Source organism: Biomphalaria glabrata, chromosome 7, assembly GCF_947242115.1.
Source record: "Biomphalaria glabrata chromosome 7, xgBioGlab47.1, whole genome shotgun sequence".
Lineage (NCBI taxonomy): Eukaryota > Metazoa > Mollusca > Gastropoda > Planorbidae > Biomphalaria > Biomphalaria glabrata.
Window position 1 is genome coordinate 3,686,792 of NC_074717.1, and position 12,935 is coordinate 3,699,726.

General features: G+C 39.8%; 1 protein-coding gene across 1 annotated transcript; it reads right to left on the minus strand.

The window, feature by feature from the left end:
* Positions 1–6,971: 6,971 nt before the first annotated feature.
* LOC106079179 (uncharacterized) lies at positions 6,972–11,215 on the minus strand. Its single transcript, XM_013240319.2, has 2 exons — positions 11,102–11,215; positions 6,972–10,018 (listed from the first exon to the last, which is right to left on the minus strand). The coding sequence occupies exon 2, from the start codon at positions 9,897–9,899 to the stop codon at positions 8,799–8,801; it is 1,101 nt and encodes a 366-aa protein (XP_013095773.2). The 5' UTR covers positions 9,900–10,018; positions 11,102–11,215; the 3' UTR covers positions 6,972–8,798.
* Positions 11,216–12,935: the final 1,720 nt, after the last annotated feature.

Genomic DNA, 12,935 nt, shown 5'->3' on the forward strand with positions numbered 1-12,935 from the left:
ACACGTCGCGGGCCGGATCTGACCCGCGGGCCGTAGTTTGGGCCTCATTGGTAGAGTCCAAAACAAAAAATGAGTCGAGAAAAGGACATTTTATGACTCTTGACCAAAGGGAAGAATTGTTTAAAAAGAAACAGAGGAGAGATTGACTCCACTGACACCTTTATCGGAAAGATTCCCCATCAACAAAATTATCATTATATAACATTCGTTTACTGTTGGCTCCTAACTCCTTGACCCAAGCCAGCAGAGTATCTTGAATGAAATTTTTAAAAATTTCCATATGATTACAGAGCTCACTTATTTCAGTATTTGAATATTAGGAAGCGTAACTCTGATTTCCGTTCGACTGGCAGGAAGTTAATTCCCCATCCACAGAACCAGGAAGGGCCACTGCTTTCTGTTATGGCACGATTAGGATTTAATTATTTGTTTCGTAAATGGGGGAAGTTTTGACACGGCGCGGAAGCATCTAACACAGGGGTTCTCAGCCTGTGGATCGCGACCCCTTTGGGTGTCGATTGACGATTTGCCAGGGGTCGCCTAAGGCTATCGAAAATATGGATTGTTTTTTTTTTGTCTATTCTTCTATTGCTGTATGTGTGTGCGGGGGGGGGGGGGTCGCGGCAGAGTGGGGGATTCTAAAAAGGGGTCGCCGAGCATAAAAGCTTGAGAACCGCTGGTCTAACATTTCACAGGAGGGCTATCAGAGCGCAGGGGGTAAAAAAAAAGATCTAGGCTTAAGACGGCTTAACGCAGGGGTAGCCAACCTTTTGTTTTCCATGTGCCAATTTTTATCACTTCTAATTCAGATGCGCCACAAAATCTTTTACTCCCCTTTCAGTCCTTTAAAGTATGGTAATTAGGACATGTTAGGGGTCGCGGTGGCTGAGTGGTTAAGCGCTTGGCCTCCGAACCTGGGGTCCTGGGTTCGAATCTCGGTGAAGACTTTGATTTTGAATTTCGGGATTTTTAGGGCTCTCTGAGTCCATCCACCCAACTCTAATGTGTACCTGACTTTAGTTGGGGAAAGTAAAGGCGGTTGGTCGTTGTGCTGGCCACATAACACCCTGCTCGTAAAACGTTGGCCAAATAAACAGATGACCTTAACATCATCTGCCATATACACAGGGCCGGTCTAAGCCACTGTAACCTATGCGGTCGCAGTGGGCCCCGCGCTTTCATAGGCCCCGCGCTAATTCTAGGTGTAATTATTAAATTGCAGAATACATACGAAAAAGTCATGGAAATCTCCTGAATTTATTGAAATCTCCTGAAAACTCATAAAAATCTCCTGAAAATAGTCAAAATTGTCATTTGTGGGTGTTATTTATTGCGTAAAACGCCACTCCTGCCCGTGATAAAAGAAAAAAAGGCATTGTCAGCTTTCATGTAATAAAATGTAATAATCGGGAGAATTTTCACCTTATCCGGAAGATACAATTCTTTATTTACTTTTATAGTCACTGGCATATAAATATACCATAGGTTGCAAGGTTCGTAAAGTAAAGTTTATTTGATCGCAATTTTTAACTTAGTAAAGAATAAATAAAATTCAAAGTCGATTTTTTTTTCTAATAGAAAATCTTAATTTTCACTTATTACCCTTATTCCCACCCAGACTAGGCCCCGCGCAATCAGTTTCGCATAGGGCCCCGCAATTGTTAGGACCGGCCTTGCATATACATCACAAGATCTGAAAGGGGTACTCTTCTTTTTTTAGGACATATTGGGCAGTTATACATTCTCTGTATAATCATTTGATGAAGAAGTTGCCGAGATAAGTTGGCCACCCCTGGCTTAAGCAATGAATTCGAACAGGCAGGGCCGGTCCTAACTATTGCGGGGCCCTATGCGAAACTGATTGCGCGGGGCCTCGTCTGGGTGGGAGTAAGATTTTGTAATAGAAAAAAAAATCGACTTTGAATTTTATTCATTCTTTACTAAGTACAAAATTGGGATCAAATTAACTGAACGAACCTTGCAACCTATGGCATATTTATCTGCCAGTGACTATAAAAGTAAATAAAGTATTGGAACTTCCCATTAAGGTGAAAATTAGCACATAACATTTTATTACATGAAAGCTAACAATGCCTTTTTTCTTTTATCGCGCGTAGGATTGGCGTTTTCCGCCAATTTTGTCTATTTTTCAGGAGTTTTTTATATTAGTTGTCATGAGATGTTAATAAATTCAGGAGATTTCCATGAATTGTTCGTATATATTTTGCAATTAAATAATTACACCTAGAATTAGCGCGGGGCCTATGAAAGCGCGGGGCCCACTGCGACCGCATAGGTTGCAGTGGCCCAATACCGGCCCTGCGAACAGGCGTCTATAAAGCTTTTTGAGGGAATGGGGTGACGGACGAGATGTGTTTAGCAGAGAAACTATGACAATCGGCCTGGGCTTAGCAAGCCCTCTCTTTCACACTCTCCACGTGCAAGTAACGTTTGCAATGACGTAAAGTTGAAGCCCACTGGAGTCTGTTTACAGTGGCGTAGCTAGGGTAAGGGGGGAGGGAGGATGAGAATTTGAAAATTCCCCCGGGCCTCCAATGTGGTGGGGGGGGGGAAGATTCAAATGAGTGTTTTTTACATTGAATATTAAATATTACGCAAAATGTAAGGGCCTCCAAAGAAGTCAAGCCCCTCCCCCGGGGTTCTAAATGATGGCAAATTCCTAGCTACGCCCCTGGCTGTTTACCATTTCCTTAATGCCAACTCCTCTTTTTAAAGCTTCCACGAGGGTGCCACGGTCACGCCGGGAAAGGAGTACTAAATAAGTCTTGACAGGACTTCACCTTATGAGTTTGCATTTTAATACTGTTCATGAACTTTCTCCTGTGTAATAAGAATGGGGTAACGTCAATATGGCTGCTTTAAGTATTCAGTGATTTAAAGATGAGTTAAATTTTCAGCCGGATGTGACTGTATATGTGGAGTTATTTCCTTTCTTACGTTTTGTACACGTTTGTTCTCCTACTTCCCATTCTCGGATCAAGTTGAGGTTTTGCACATTTATTCATAGTCATGAATTCTTTAAAAATAACCCAATTAGTTCATTGATAAGTGGTTATTAATCAATTTTATGTTGTATAAGGACGGGACAAACTTATTCCTGATTAACTATGAACAATTGTGGAACTTCGCTCTTTGTAATGAACATGAAAAACTGATCTTATTTTCAGTGGCGTAGCTAGGGTCGGGGGGGAGGAGGGGGAGAATTTGAAAATCACCCCGGGCCCCCACTTGAAAGGGGGGGGGGCCAAAATAAGTGTTTTTTACAATAAAAATTAAATATTACTTAAAATGCAGGGGCCCCTGTTTGTCTTGTGTGTTAGAGTAAATGAAAGTATAATCTGAATAAACCACATACAAAAAATAAATAACAAGGTTACAAAGACAGTTTGTGTGGAAACACAAACTCAAAATCGGCCCCCGAAGTGGTCCACCCAGTCAGGAAAAAAGGCAGGTTTCAATATTTTCATAATCTGAATAAACCACATACAAAAAAATAAATAACAAGGTTACAAAGACAGTTTGTGTGGAAACACAAACTCAAAATCGGCACCCGAAGTAGTCCACCCAGGCAGGAAAAAAGGCAGGTTTCAATATTTTCAGAAGAATATCGGTATTAAATTCTATCAGAAGTGGTCCAATCAGGCAGGTAAAAAGGCAGGTTTCAATATTTTCAGAAAGAATATCAGAATGAAATTCTATCAAAGACAAATGACAGAGAAGAAAGGAGAAAGAAGGTTGACAGATCCTGTGTGGTGCCCTAAAGGTCCAGCAGACCAAGGGATAGATGAAAGTGAATGTGAAGTTAGATGTGAACCTGGCCTAACTGATGTCTTATAATAAGTATCTAATTGATCTAATTGTTTTGTAAAGGGACAATCTCTGATTCAAAGCCTCAAGATAAGAAATATTTCCGTTAGAAAAAAAATCCGTTAGTTTAGGTTTTCATGGTGATACCAAAGCTCTGCAGTTCACTCGTTAATATGAAAAACCACTTATTAATTGTTGTTTTAAATTATGTCCAACTTATTTGTATAGTAAATAGATTTTTATCTGTTTAAAAAAAATAACGGTTTTTTTTTTTTGTAAATGTAGTATTTAGTATGACAGAACTTACATAACTTAGCAATACTATTGCAAAACAAAATATATTTTTTGATCAAAAATCTAAAAAAAAAAAAAGGTAAATGGTTATCTCCCTTACTAAAAAGTCCCCAGTGTTTGTTACTATTAATAGTGAATAGTTGTAAAAATGGTGTATTTTTATGAAAACACTGCCTGCATAATTGATTTTAAAAATTTGATTATTTCGCGTTGATTATTTAGCCGTTTCATCAGAACTTTGAATGATCTAAAATATCATGATATCCGATTTTCATTTTCTCTTCTAGTTTCTGAGATCTAAGCAGGCCACACAAAACTAAAGCGTCTTTTCCCCTTTTTGGGGCCGCTAAAAATTGAGACATATGGTAGAGATCTTCTAATTAGTGATCACCTCTGTAGTAGACACCCAAAAGTTAGTGGTAATTGTTCATCAAAGCCAACACTACATTAGTCCACACGGTGTTGCGCTTCTTATATAGGCTAAAATTAGTTTATTCGTCAACAACGGTCTTTCCTTTGTTTCTACACATCGTAAAGTCTTAAAAACACCAATCGGTTGGTACTTCTAGGCAGGCAGTTCATAATTCATTTATCCAGGGAAAATATTTATCAAACAGGGAAGAATTAATCGTCCGTTTTCCAAATCGGGAAAAACACACCAGCTTTGGTTATCTAAGATAGCTGTTCTCAACCTTTTAAGCCCGGCGACCCCCTTTTTTACAATCCCCCACTCTGCCGCGACCCCCCTTCCCCCCCACACACACACACAGCAATAGAAGAATAGACAAAAAACAATCCATATTTTCGATGGTCTTAGCCGACCCCTGGCAAATCGTCGCGAGCCACAGGTTGAGAACTCCTGATCTAAGAGGAAAGCTAAATTGGTATCGTTGTCAACACTTCGCTGTGTATAACTTCCCGGTGACTCAGCCTGAGAGAAACAATGCTGGGTTTTTATCGTGGTGCCAACTTTTCAAGACAATTTTTCAAATTCAATTTATTGATAATTTTTAAACTGTTGACGAGAAAGCAATCTAGAAAGAATTAAAAAAAAAAACAGTGTTTATATTAGTGGAAGAACCGCGCAATCACTGCCGTATATCTCAATACTGCAAGCTGTAACTCTCTTCTATATAAAACAAAATAAATTAAATACCATTAAATGATTTACTACTTGGTGTATTTTTTTTTATATTTTTTTTTTATTTTAGGATTGTTCACATTTTAAGGTTTAAGTAGTTTGTGTCTTTTACAAGTTTTTAAAAATCAATTATAAAACAAACGTGCATGTTACAGTATAGATATATGAGGTTGCCTGGTCGTGCGGTTTGCGCGCTGGACTGTCGTTCGGATTTATCGATGGTCGAGGGTTCAAATCCTGCCCGCTCCCATCCCCCGTCGTCCCGCGGGAGGTTTGGACTAGGAAGTAAACTATCTTCAACTCTGAAGGAACATCCGAAACATGTACAAACATTTTACAAAAACAAAACAAAAACATTTTACATGAGGCGAACTCCCCATGGTTAGTTCTGCCCTCAGTCACTTATAGCATAAGCGAGTGGGACCCAAGAACAAGGCGCGGTGCGCTGTGTACGCGGTACGGTCGCCTTAACTCGGTCCATGGCCGTCACTGCTTGAGGCCTTCAGACAGGACTTAGGGTGAAGACCTCTCTGTCCAGGCCTGTTCGTTGGATACAAGCATTTCCAACGATCAATGGGATAACTGGATGATGACAGCTTCGGCGCGGATTCCCTACTGGACTTTATCGAAGGTGCTGTTGATGGTGGAGAATTCCAGCATCCATTGCCTCAACATGGCGCCTCAGTGGATAAGGACGAGAGGGAACATGGCCTCCATTGGGGGGAACGAGAGTACGTTCCAGCTAACCAACATTGTGTGGCGGCAATGTGAAAAAGGCTCGCTGACCAGATCACATTCCCCAGAAGGGGTAATAGCCCTCCCACGGAACGCGACGGTACATTATAGAAATAAGGAGCGTCCACTTGTGGGCTCGGCCTCCGGCCTTCACATAAGAGGAGGAGCTAATGTCGATGGCTCAAGGGTGACGGGTGTAAATAAATGATCACCTTGTTGATAGGAGCCTCCCGACAGAGGCGTCAGTGACGAGCTAATGCCTCACCCTAACCACGAGATTAAAGCATTTCCCGTGTCAAAGAGTCATAAAAGGGAGTAATCTCGACTCTTAAGGACACTTAAGTGAATTTCTGTAGCTGTTGAATTCACTCCCTTTCAGTCGAACCGTGATCAGTTTTAAGCTGCCATTTAAATATATTTGAACACTGTAAACAATATTTTGTGTTTAGAGAATGGGGGTAATTCATCTATGTTGTAAAGTAAAAATGGAGAATCTCTAATCGTGACGGAATTTGGTTTAATTTTTTTCAAGATTGGTTTCATTGCTTGCTGTTGGGCAATGTTGGAATATATTTCATGTAATGGCCTCCTTCATTCGCGAAGTGACATGGGTCATCTCTTAGATATAAGAATGTTTGGGCATTAGCTATGGTCGTAACGATATCCCTCACACAGCAGTTCCCACCACACCACATCCATGGACGACAAGTGTGGACACAGCCAGGTTCACAGAGGTTTGAATTCAGAGTTTTCTTCCCTTAGGTGGGTATCCCACTATGATTAACAGGTCCCTTCTGCCAGGAGCTTATTAGTTTATATTTAGATACATAGATAGATAGACAGACAGACAGACAGACAGACAGATAGATAGATAGATAGATAGATAGATAGATAGATAGATAGATAGATAGATAGATTGATAGATAGATTATAACCAAAAATAAGTGAATATTGACCTACTTATAAACACAGCAAAAGAATAACATGACTTTAATGTATAAAGTGTAAATTTATTTGATGTTATCTACATAGTAGCATCTTGTCATGTCAAAGAAATACATTGTCAATATAATATATGTTTTATTGCAATACATTAGGAAACATGGTGGTTTGCACAAAAAAAAATTAAGGCATAAAAGTTGTGAAAAATATAATAAGAATTATACATTTGTCCATTAAGTAAAAATTACTTTTCTATGGAATTAAAAATAGTTGATCGTGACACACATTTTATTTGAGCAAATGGCCTTTTAAAAAAAGGTGGCTGGCCTATTGCATATCTTTTCCTTTAATACATAAATATTGATAATAATAAAACGTATATTAATTGAATAACGTGTGCGGGGGTTCTATCGTATTGAGCACTGATATATGACTAGAGAAATGTTCGTCAGACTAGTACACAAGTCTTTAAATGTTCGTTGTAGAACTTTCTGACGTTCGTTCTAGGGGAAATATAAAAAAAGGATTATCACGTGCTTTCCCAGACTTCCTGCTGGACGTTAGGAGATGACGGTTAGGGTTAGGACTCTGAATCATCATTATGGCTGTCCGAAGCGCGTACCGCGTGACCAGATAGCCACTCCCGGTAGTATGGAATGTGTATGTTTACTCTTGTATCTCCAAGCAAAGGACTTGTTGAGTTCTTAATGTCTTGATATTGAATTCAGATCAAGTAGATTAATATCTAAAACTTGATAATAATAATTATTATTGATATTATTTAATTTATAGAGCGCTGTTAACAAAAAAAATGTAGACTTAAGGCGCTGTGATAACATTACAAATATTAACACGAGAGTTCAAAGGACAAACTAATCTAAAAGAAGTTTTAAACAGATAGGTCTTAATGTTCTTCTTGAATGTAGTGTAGAATGTTGTCTGTCTGAGATAAGTGGGGAGTGAGTGTAGTGTAGCATGTTGTCTGTCTGAGATAAGTGGGGAGTGAATGTAGTGTAACATGTTGTCTGTCTGAGATAAGTGGGGAGTGAGTGTAGTGTAGCAAGTTGTCTGTCTGAGATAAGTGGGGAGTGAGTGTAGTGTAGAATGTTGTCTGTCTGAGATAAGTGGGGAGTGAGTGTAGTGTAGCATGTTGTTTGTCTGAGATAAGTGGGGAGTGAGTGTAGTGTAGAATGTTGTCTGTCTGAGATAAGTGGGGAGTGAGTGTAGTGTAGCATGTTGTCTGTCTGAGATAAGTGGGGAGTGAGTGTAGTGTAACATGTTGTCTGTCTGAGATAAGTGGGGAGTGAATGTAGTGTAACATGTTGTCTGTCTGAGATCAATAGGGAGTGAATGTAGTGTAACATGTTGTCTGTCTGAGATCAATAGGGAGTGAATGTAGTGTAACATGTTGTCTGTCTGAGATCAATGGGGAGTGAATGTAGTGTAGAATGTTGTCTGTCCGAGATCGATGGGGAGTGAATGTAGTGTAACATGTGGTCTGTCTGAGATCAATGGGGAGTGAATGTAGTGTAACATCTTGTCTGTCTGAGATCAATGGGGAGTGAATGTAGTGTAGCATGTTGTCTGTCTGAGATCAATGGGGATTTCTAAAGCAATAAAGAGCTTAACAAGAGGAAGTTCTAGCCAAATTAAGTCTGAACATCTCTGGGTGAACTTTCGTTTGGTATGAAAGAAGAAAGTGAATGGTATGTCCATCAGATGTTTATACAGACATAGAAATATGATTTCTACTCTAGTTTTCACTGTTCCGGTTCGTTGTCTTTGTTGGTTAAGTCCATCGCTTTATTTTGTTCGTATTTTTGCCCGAGTTTGAGTTTTGAGGGCAATTTTTTGTTTTTCAGGCAAAGACTCGCCTCTTAGCTTCTGCTAACAAAGTATTCATATCAGTCAGATGCCTGCACAGGGTGTTACATCTGTGGTTGCTGATCACTCGGACTATACCATCTTCCCCATCATCGCGGTCACAAAAGTCTTTGGTTAACGAGTGAATTACTGGAGTGGTCAAGGTGAATTTAGAATGATTGTTTACTGACCCCTTCAGACTGCTGATTATATAACGTCCTTCGGTGTGAGTGAAAAAATAGTGAATGAACGCTTCCAGAAAATTCTCTTGAAAAACCAAGTCCCCATGAGTCAAGTCGGAAGCAGTCGTGGGTGCAGAATCAAACTCAGGTGCAGATTCCCAAAGTCTTGGCTGAGTTCCCCGTGCAGGGGGTGATAATTCTGGACAAGTGAAGAGCTCCACTTTTCCAAGAGCCTCTGGGTGATTTTCCGCAAGAAGAGTGTTGAACCTCAAGAGTTGAGCTGCCTCGGCTGCGTCGGCTTCACTTTGCTCATAGCTTGGTGGGTCGCAGCTGTAAGGTGGTGGGCTGACACATGAATGTTTGGTCTCAGCCTGCTCTAGGCGGCCGACGGTCAGATCACATGACGCTGAAGACAAAGCCGAGGCTGACCTTTTTCTCAAGGACGATCTATTTTTAGTTGATCTGTACTTTGTTGTGGTCAAACGTTTACCGTCGACTCCAATGAACTCTTTAAATTTGGACATTCTCTTTTCATACGTGAAAAACTGACCTTCTTGCCTCTTTCTGGAAATGAAAGGAACCTCGTGCGCTCGCGCCTCATTGACTTCGACGAATCGAACAGAGCCGTCCTTGACATTGAAGCCAAGCAGGACTTTGTTGTACTTCTCTGCAATTGGGGCAACCAGGAGAGACAACTTCTTTTGTGTTTCGGCCCACTCTTGAGTTGAATTAGTACGGCTGAACTTGGCGACGACCCATTCCTCTTCGATGCCGCCGTAAAACCTTTTGCCCTCATAAACGGTGACAAATTTGTGGTTCTTGCTTAGGCAGCCGTCGAGAGAGATTCGGCTGTCTCCCTTTTCCTTCGAGGAGGAATCAACGCAGTAGGATTCAATAGAAAGGTTTAGCCCCATACTGTTACGGTGAATTACGGAGGGTGGATCTTTAACGACAACAGGAGCTTTCGCTTTCTCTTTTGATGAATTTTCTTGAAATTGGACGAAGACTGGACCATACAAAAGGCCAAGGTCACCTGGAAGACGATAAAAGAGATATTGCGGATAAAGGGCATGTTAAAAATTGTCTTCGGAAAAGAAAATGGAAACAAAAACTAGTTTTCAATTAGAGTTTCAAGTTATCTTGTATAAACTAATGACCAAGGTGGGTCTCAAACTGTGTCGGGTAGTAGCCATTTCTATAGACATATCGGCTGCGTAGAGAAAAAAAAAAGGGGGGGGGGTGGGGATTCGTTTCGACCATAGTTAATGCCCAGGCTTTCATCTTGTTGCATGTACGCAATGAACCATAACCGCTCTACGACTGAATTGGGTCAACACCAACATATCAAACATAAGAAATAGGTTTGATGTAAAGTTTAACTATGATAATAATAATAATAATCATTATGGAATAACTGCTAGCGTGCAGTTTTTTATTTACAATAATACATTTAACACAAAAATAAAAAGATTTTAAAATGGTTCTCGTTATTTGTTTAAAATAAATCATTTTAATAATCACACGCACGTCAAACCCGCGGAAATAAGGAATCGCTATACAATTAAAAAACACAATACCCATTAGTTTGGTAGGAACTTTAAAGGGGGATAACCTTTGTGTCATATATTATGTTTCGCGTGTCCCTTCAGAAATGAAGATGATTACATCCTAGTTCAAACCTCCCGCAGTAGGGCGGGGGACTGCGGAAGGCTGGGTTCGAACCTAACCAATCGAGACAGTAGTTCAGCATACCACAGGGGTCAGGACCAGGCAGTCATCCATTTTTTTTTTAAATTGACATAGAAAATAAAAAAAAAAAATTCTCTATTGTTGATTTTCTACATTAATACATTTATTTTCTCTTTAAAGAAAATACTTATAATATAATTAATGCAAATACGCATAGATCTGGTCTCTGTTTTGAGCTATCTATGGATCTCTATCAAATGTATAGGTCAGAATACGCGTGCTATTGATATTTATCGGCACACTGCTAATGCAATCGATTTGATCTATTTACTAATTAACTAGGTCTAGGACATAATAAAAACAATAAAATAATGACCTACTAAAGTAAACTATTTAATTAATGTTATTAAATACAAGTCATACGTACATCAATAGTGTGAAATGTAACCTTAACAAACACTTGAAACTTTTGAATTGTTTTAGTCTTTGCCTGGGACTTTTATGTAGCCTGTTTCCATTCAAACTATTGGGAATTCCCTATGCAAATGCTATTTTTGTGACAATAGTTAGTTTTGGGGAAAATCCTATTTTTTTTTTTTAGAAACTGAATCAGAAAAGTTTCTTAGTGTCTTGAGCTTGAAGTTGGAAGCGAGACAGGCATTGGCGTATCCAGGATTGGGGGAGGAGGGGTTCAGGGTGTTGGCTCGTCGATCTATGAAGAAATTACACAGTTTGTGCATGGCCAGGACTTGCGTGACTCTGAAACTTGCGTGCATGTTTCGAGGGCTCTTGTTTGTCAGATGTTGAAGTCATGTAATCTTGAATAAGCTGAAGGAAATTTAGCCCTGCTGTCCAGTCCCTAAGATCAGCCCTGATGAGTAAATAATAAGCTTATAATTTAAATTGCGTGCTTATTATTGTCATTTTTATTTGTTTTTATGTTGTGTTTTGAGGCGCTGTGGCTGGGAGGTAAAGCGCTTGGCTTCCGAACCGGGGGAGGGGGGATTCGAATCCTGGTGAAGACTGGGATTTTTAATTTCGGGATCTTTGGGCGCCTCTGAGTCCACTCAGCTCTAATGGGTACCTGACATTAGTTGGGGAAAAGAAAAGGCGGTTGGTCGTTGTGCTGGCCTCCAATTTAAGAATAGACTAATCAAATGAAATGTGAAAGCGAATTCTTTTTTCTCCTCTATTTCTTTCCTTTTTTTCTTCTTTTCTTTCTTACATCTTATCTTATCTTATAAGTTACAGACGTTACTTCAAAAGAGTAGATGATGACGTCCTACGCGTGCCTTACCTGCGTGTCAATCTAGTCGTGCATCGCTAGACACTTAAGCTCAGCTAACTTCCTGGTTTGCCTGGTTGATTCAACCACCACTTTGTCATGCTCTAATGGCGATATAGGGACAAAAATAGCACTTTTAAGAATTTGTCTTAGCCTATGGAATAAGAAAAATTGCCTTTATAATTTGTGTCTTTCTGAGTAATTTATTAGGTTGTGTTTTTTGTATTTGTAAATTATGGTTCAATGTTTTATGTATTATTGCTACTTTATCTGACAAGTACTCAAAATGAGTTCTTCACACATTCAGATATCCTTTGTCTTTTTTTAAACGTTGGGGCACCACATGTGATCTGTTGACCCTTTCTTTCCATAAATCTCTGTCTTTCTCCAAGAAGATATTATCTTTTTATTGACAGGCTTGACTATTCTTTGATTTAGTGTTCCCGTCGCTTCTCTTGTCTTCCTCTTCTTCTTTTACCTGGTACTGTTCCGTGTGGAAAGGTCTTCGCGAGTCCTGTGGATCTAGTATTATGGCCGTACACTCTGTACAAAAAAAGAATTTATACCCAAACACATTTTTGATCAATTTTGCTATGTAATGAGAAGATGCACGTGGTTTATTAAACTTTATAAATTATATTACGTGTGATAAGTCTCATTTTAAAAATAATCTTTGACCAGGGGCTAGGTAGTGACCAGGGTGGAAAGTGACCAGGGCCTAGGAAGTGACCAGGGTAAGAAGTTACCAGGATAAGAAGCTACCAGGGTCAAGGCAGAGACTATGGTCTTTAAAAGTGACCAGTGTCTAGGTAGTGACCAAGATGTGAAGTGACCAGGGTAGGATGTGACCAGCAGGTCTAGGAAGTGAGCAGATTAAGAAGTGACCAGGGTCTAGGAGGTGACCAGAGTCTGAGAAGTGACCAGGATAAGAAGTGTCAAGGGTCTAGAAGTGACCAGGCTATAGCTAGTGACCAGA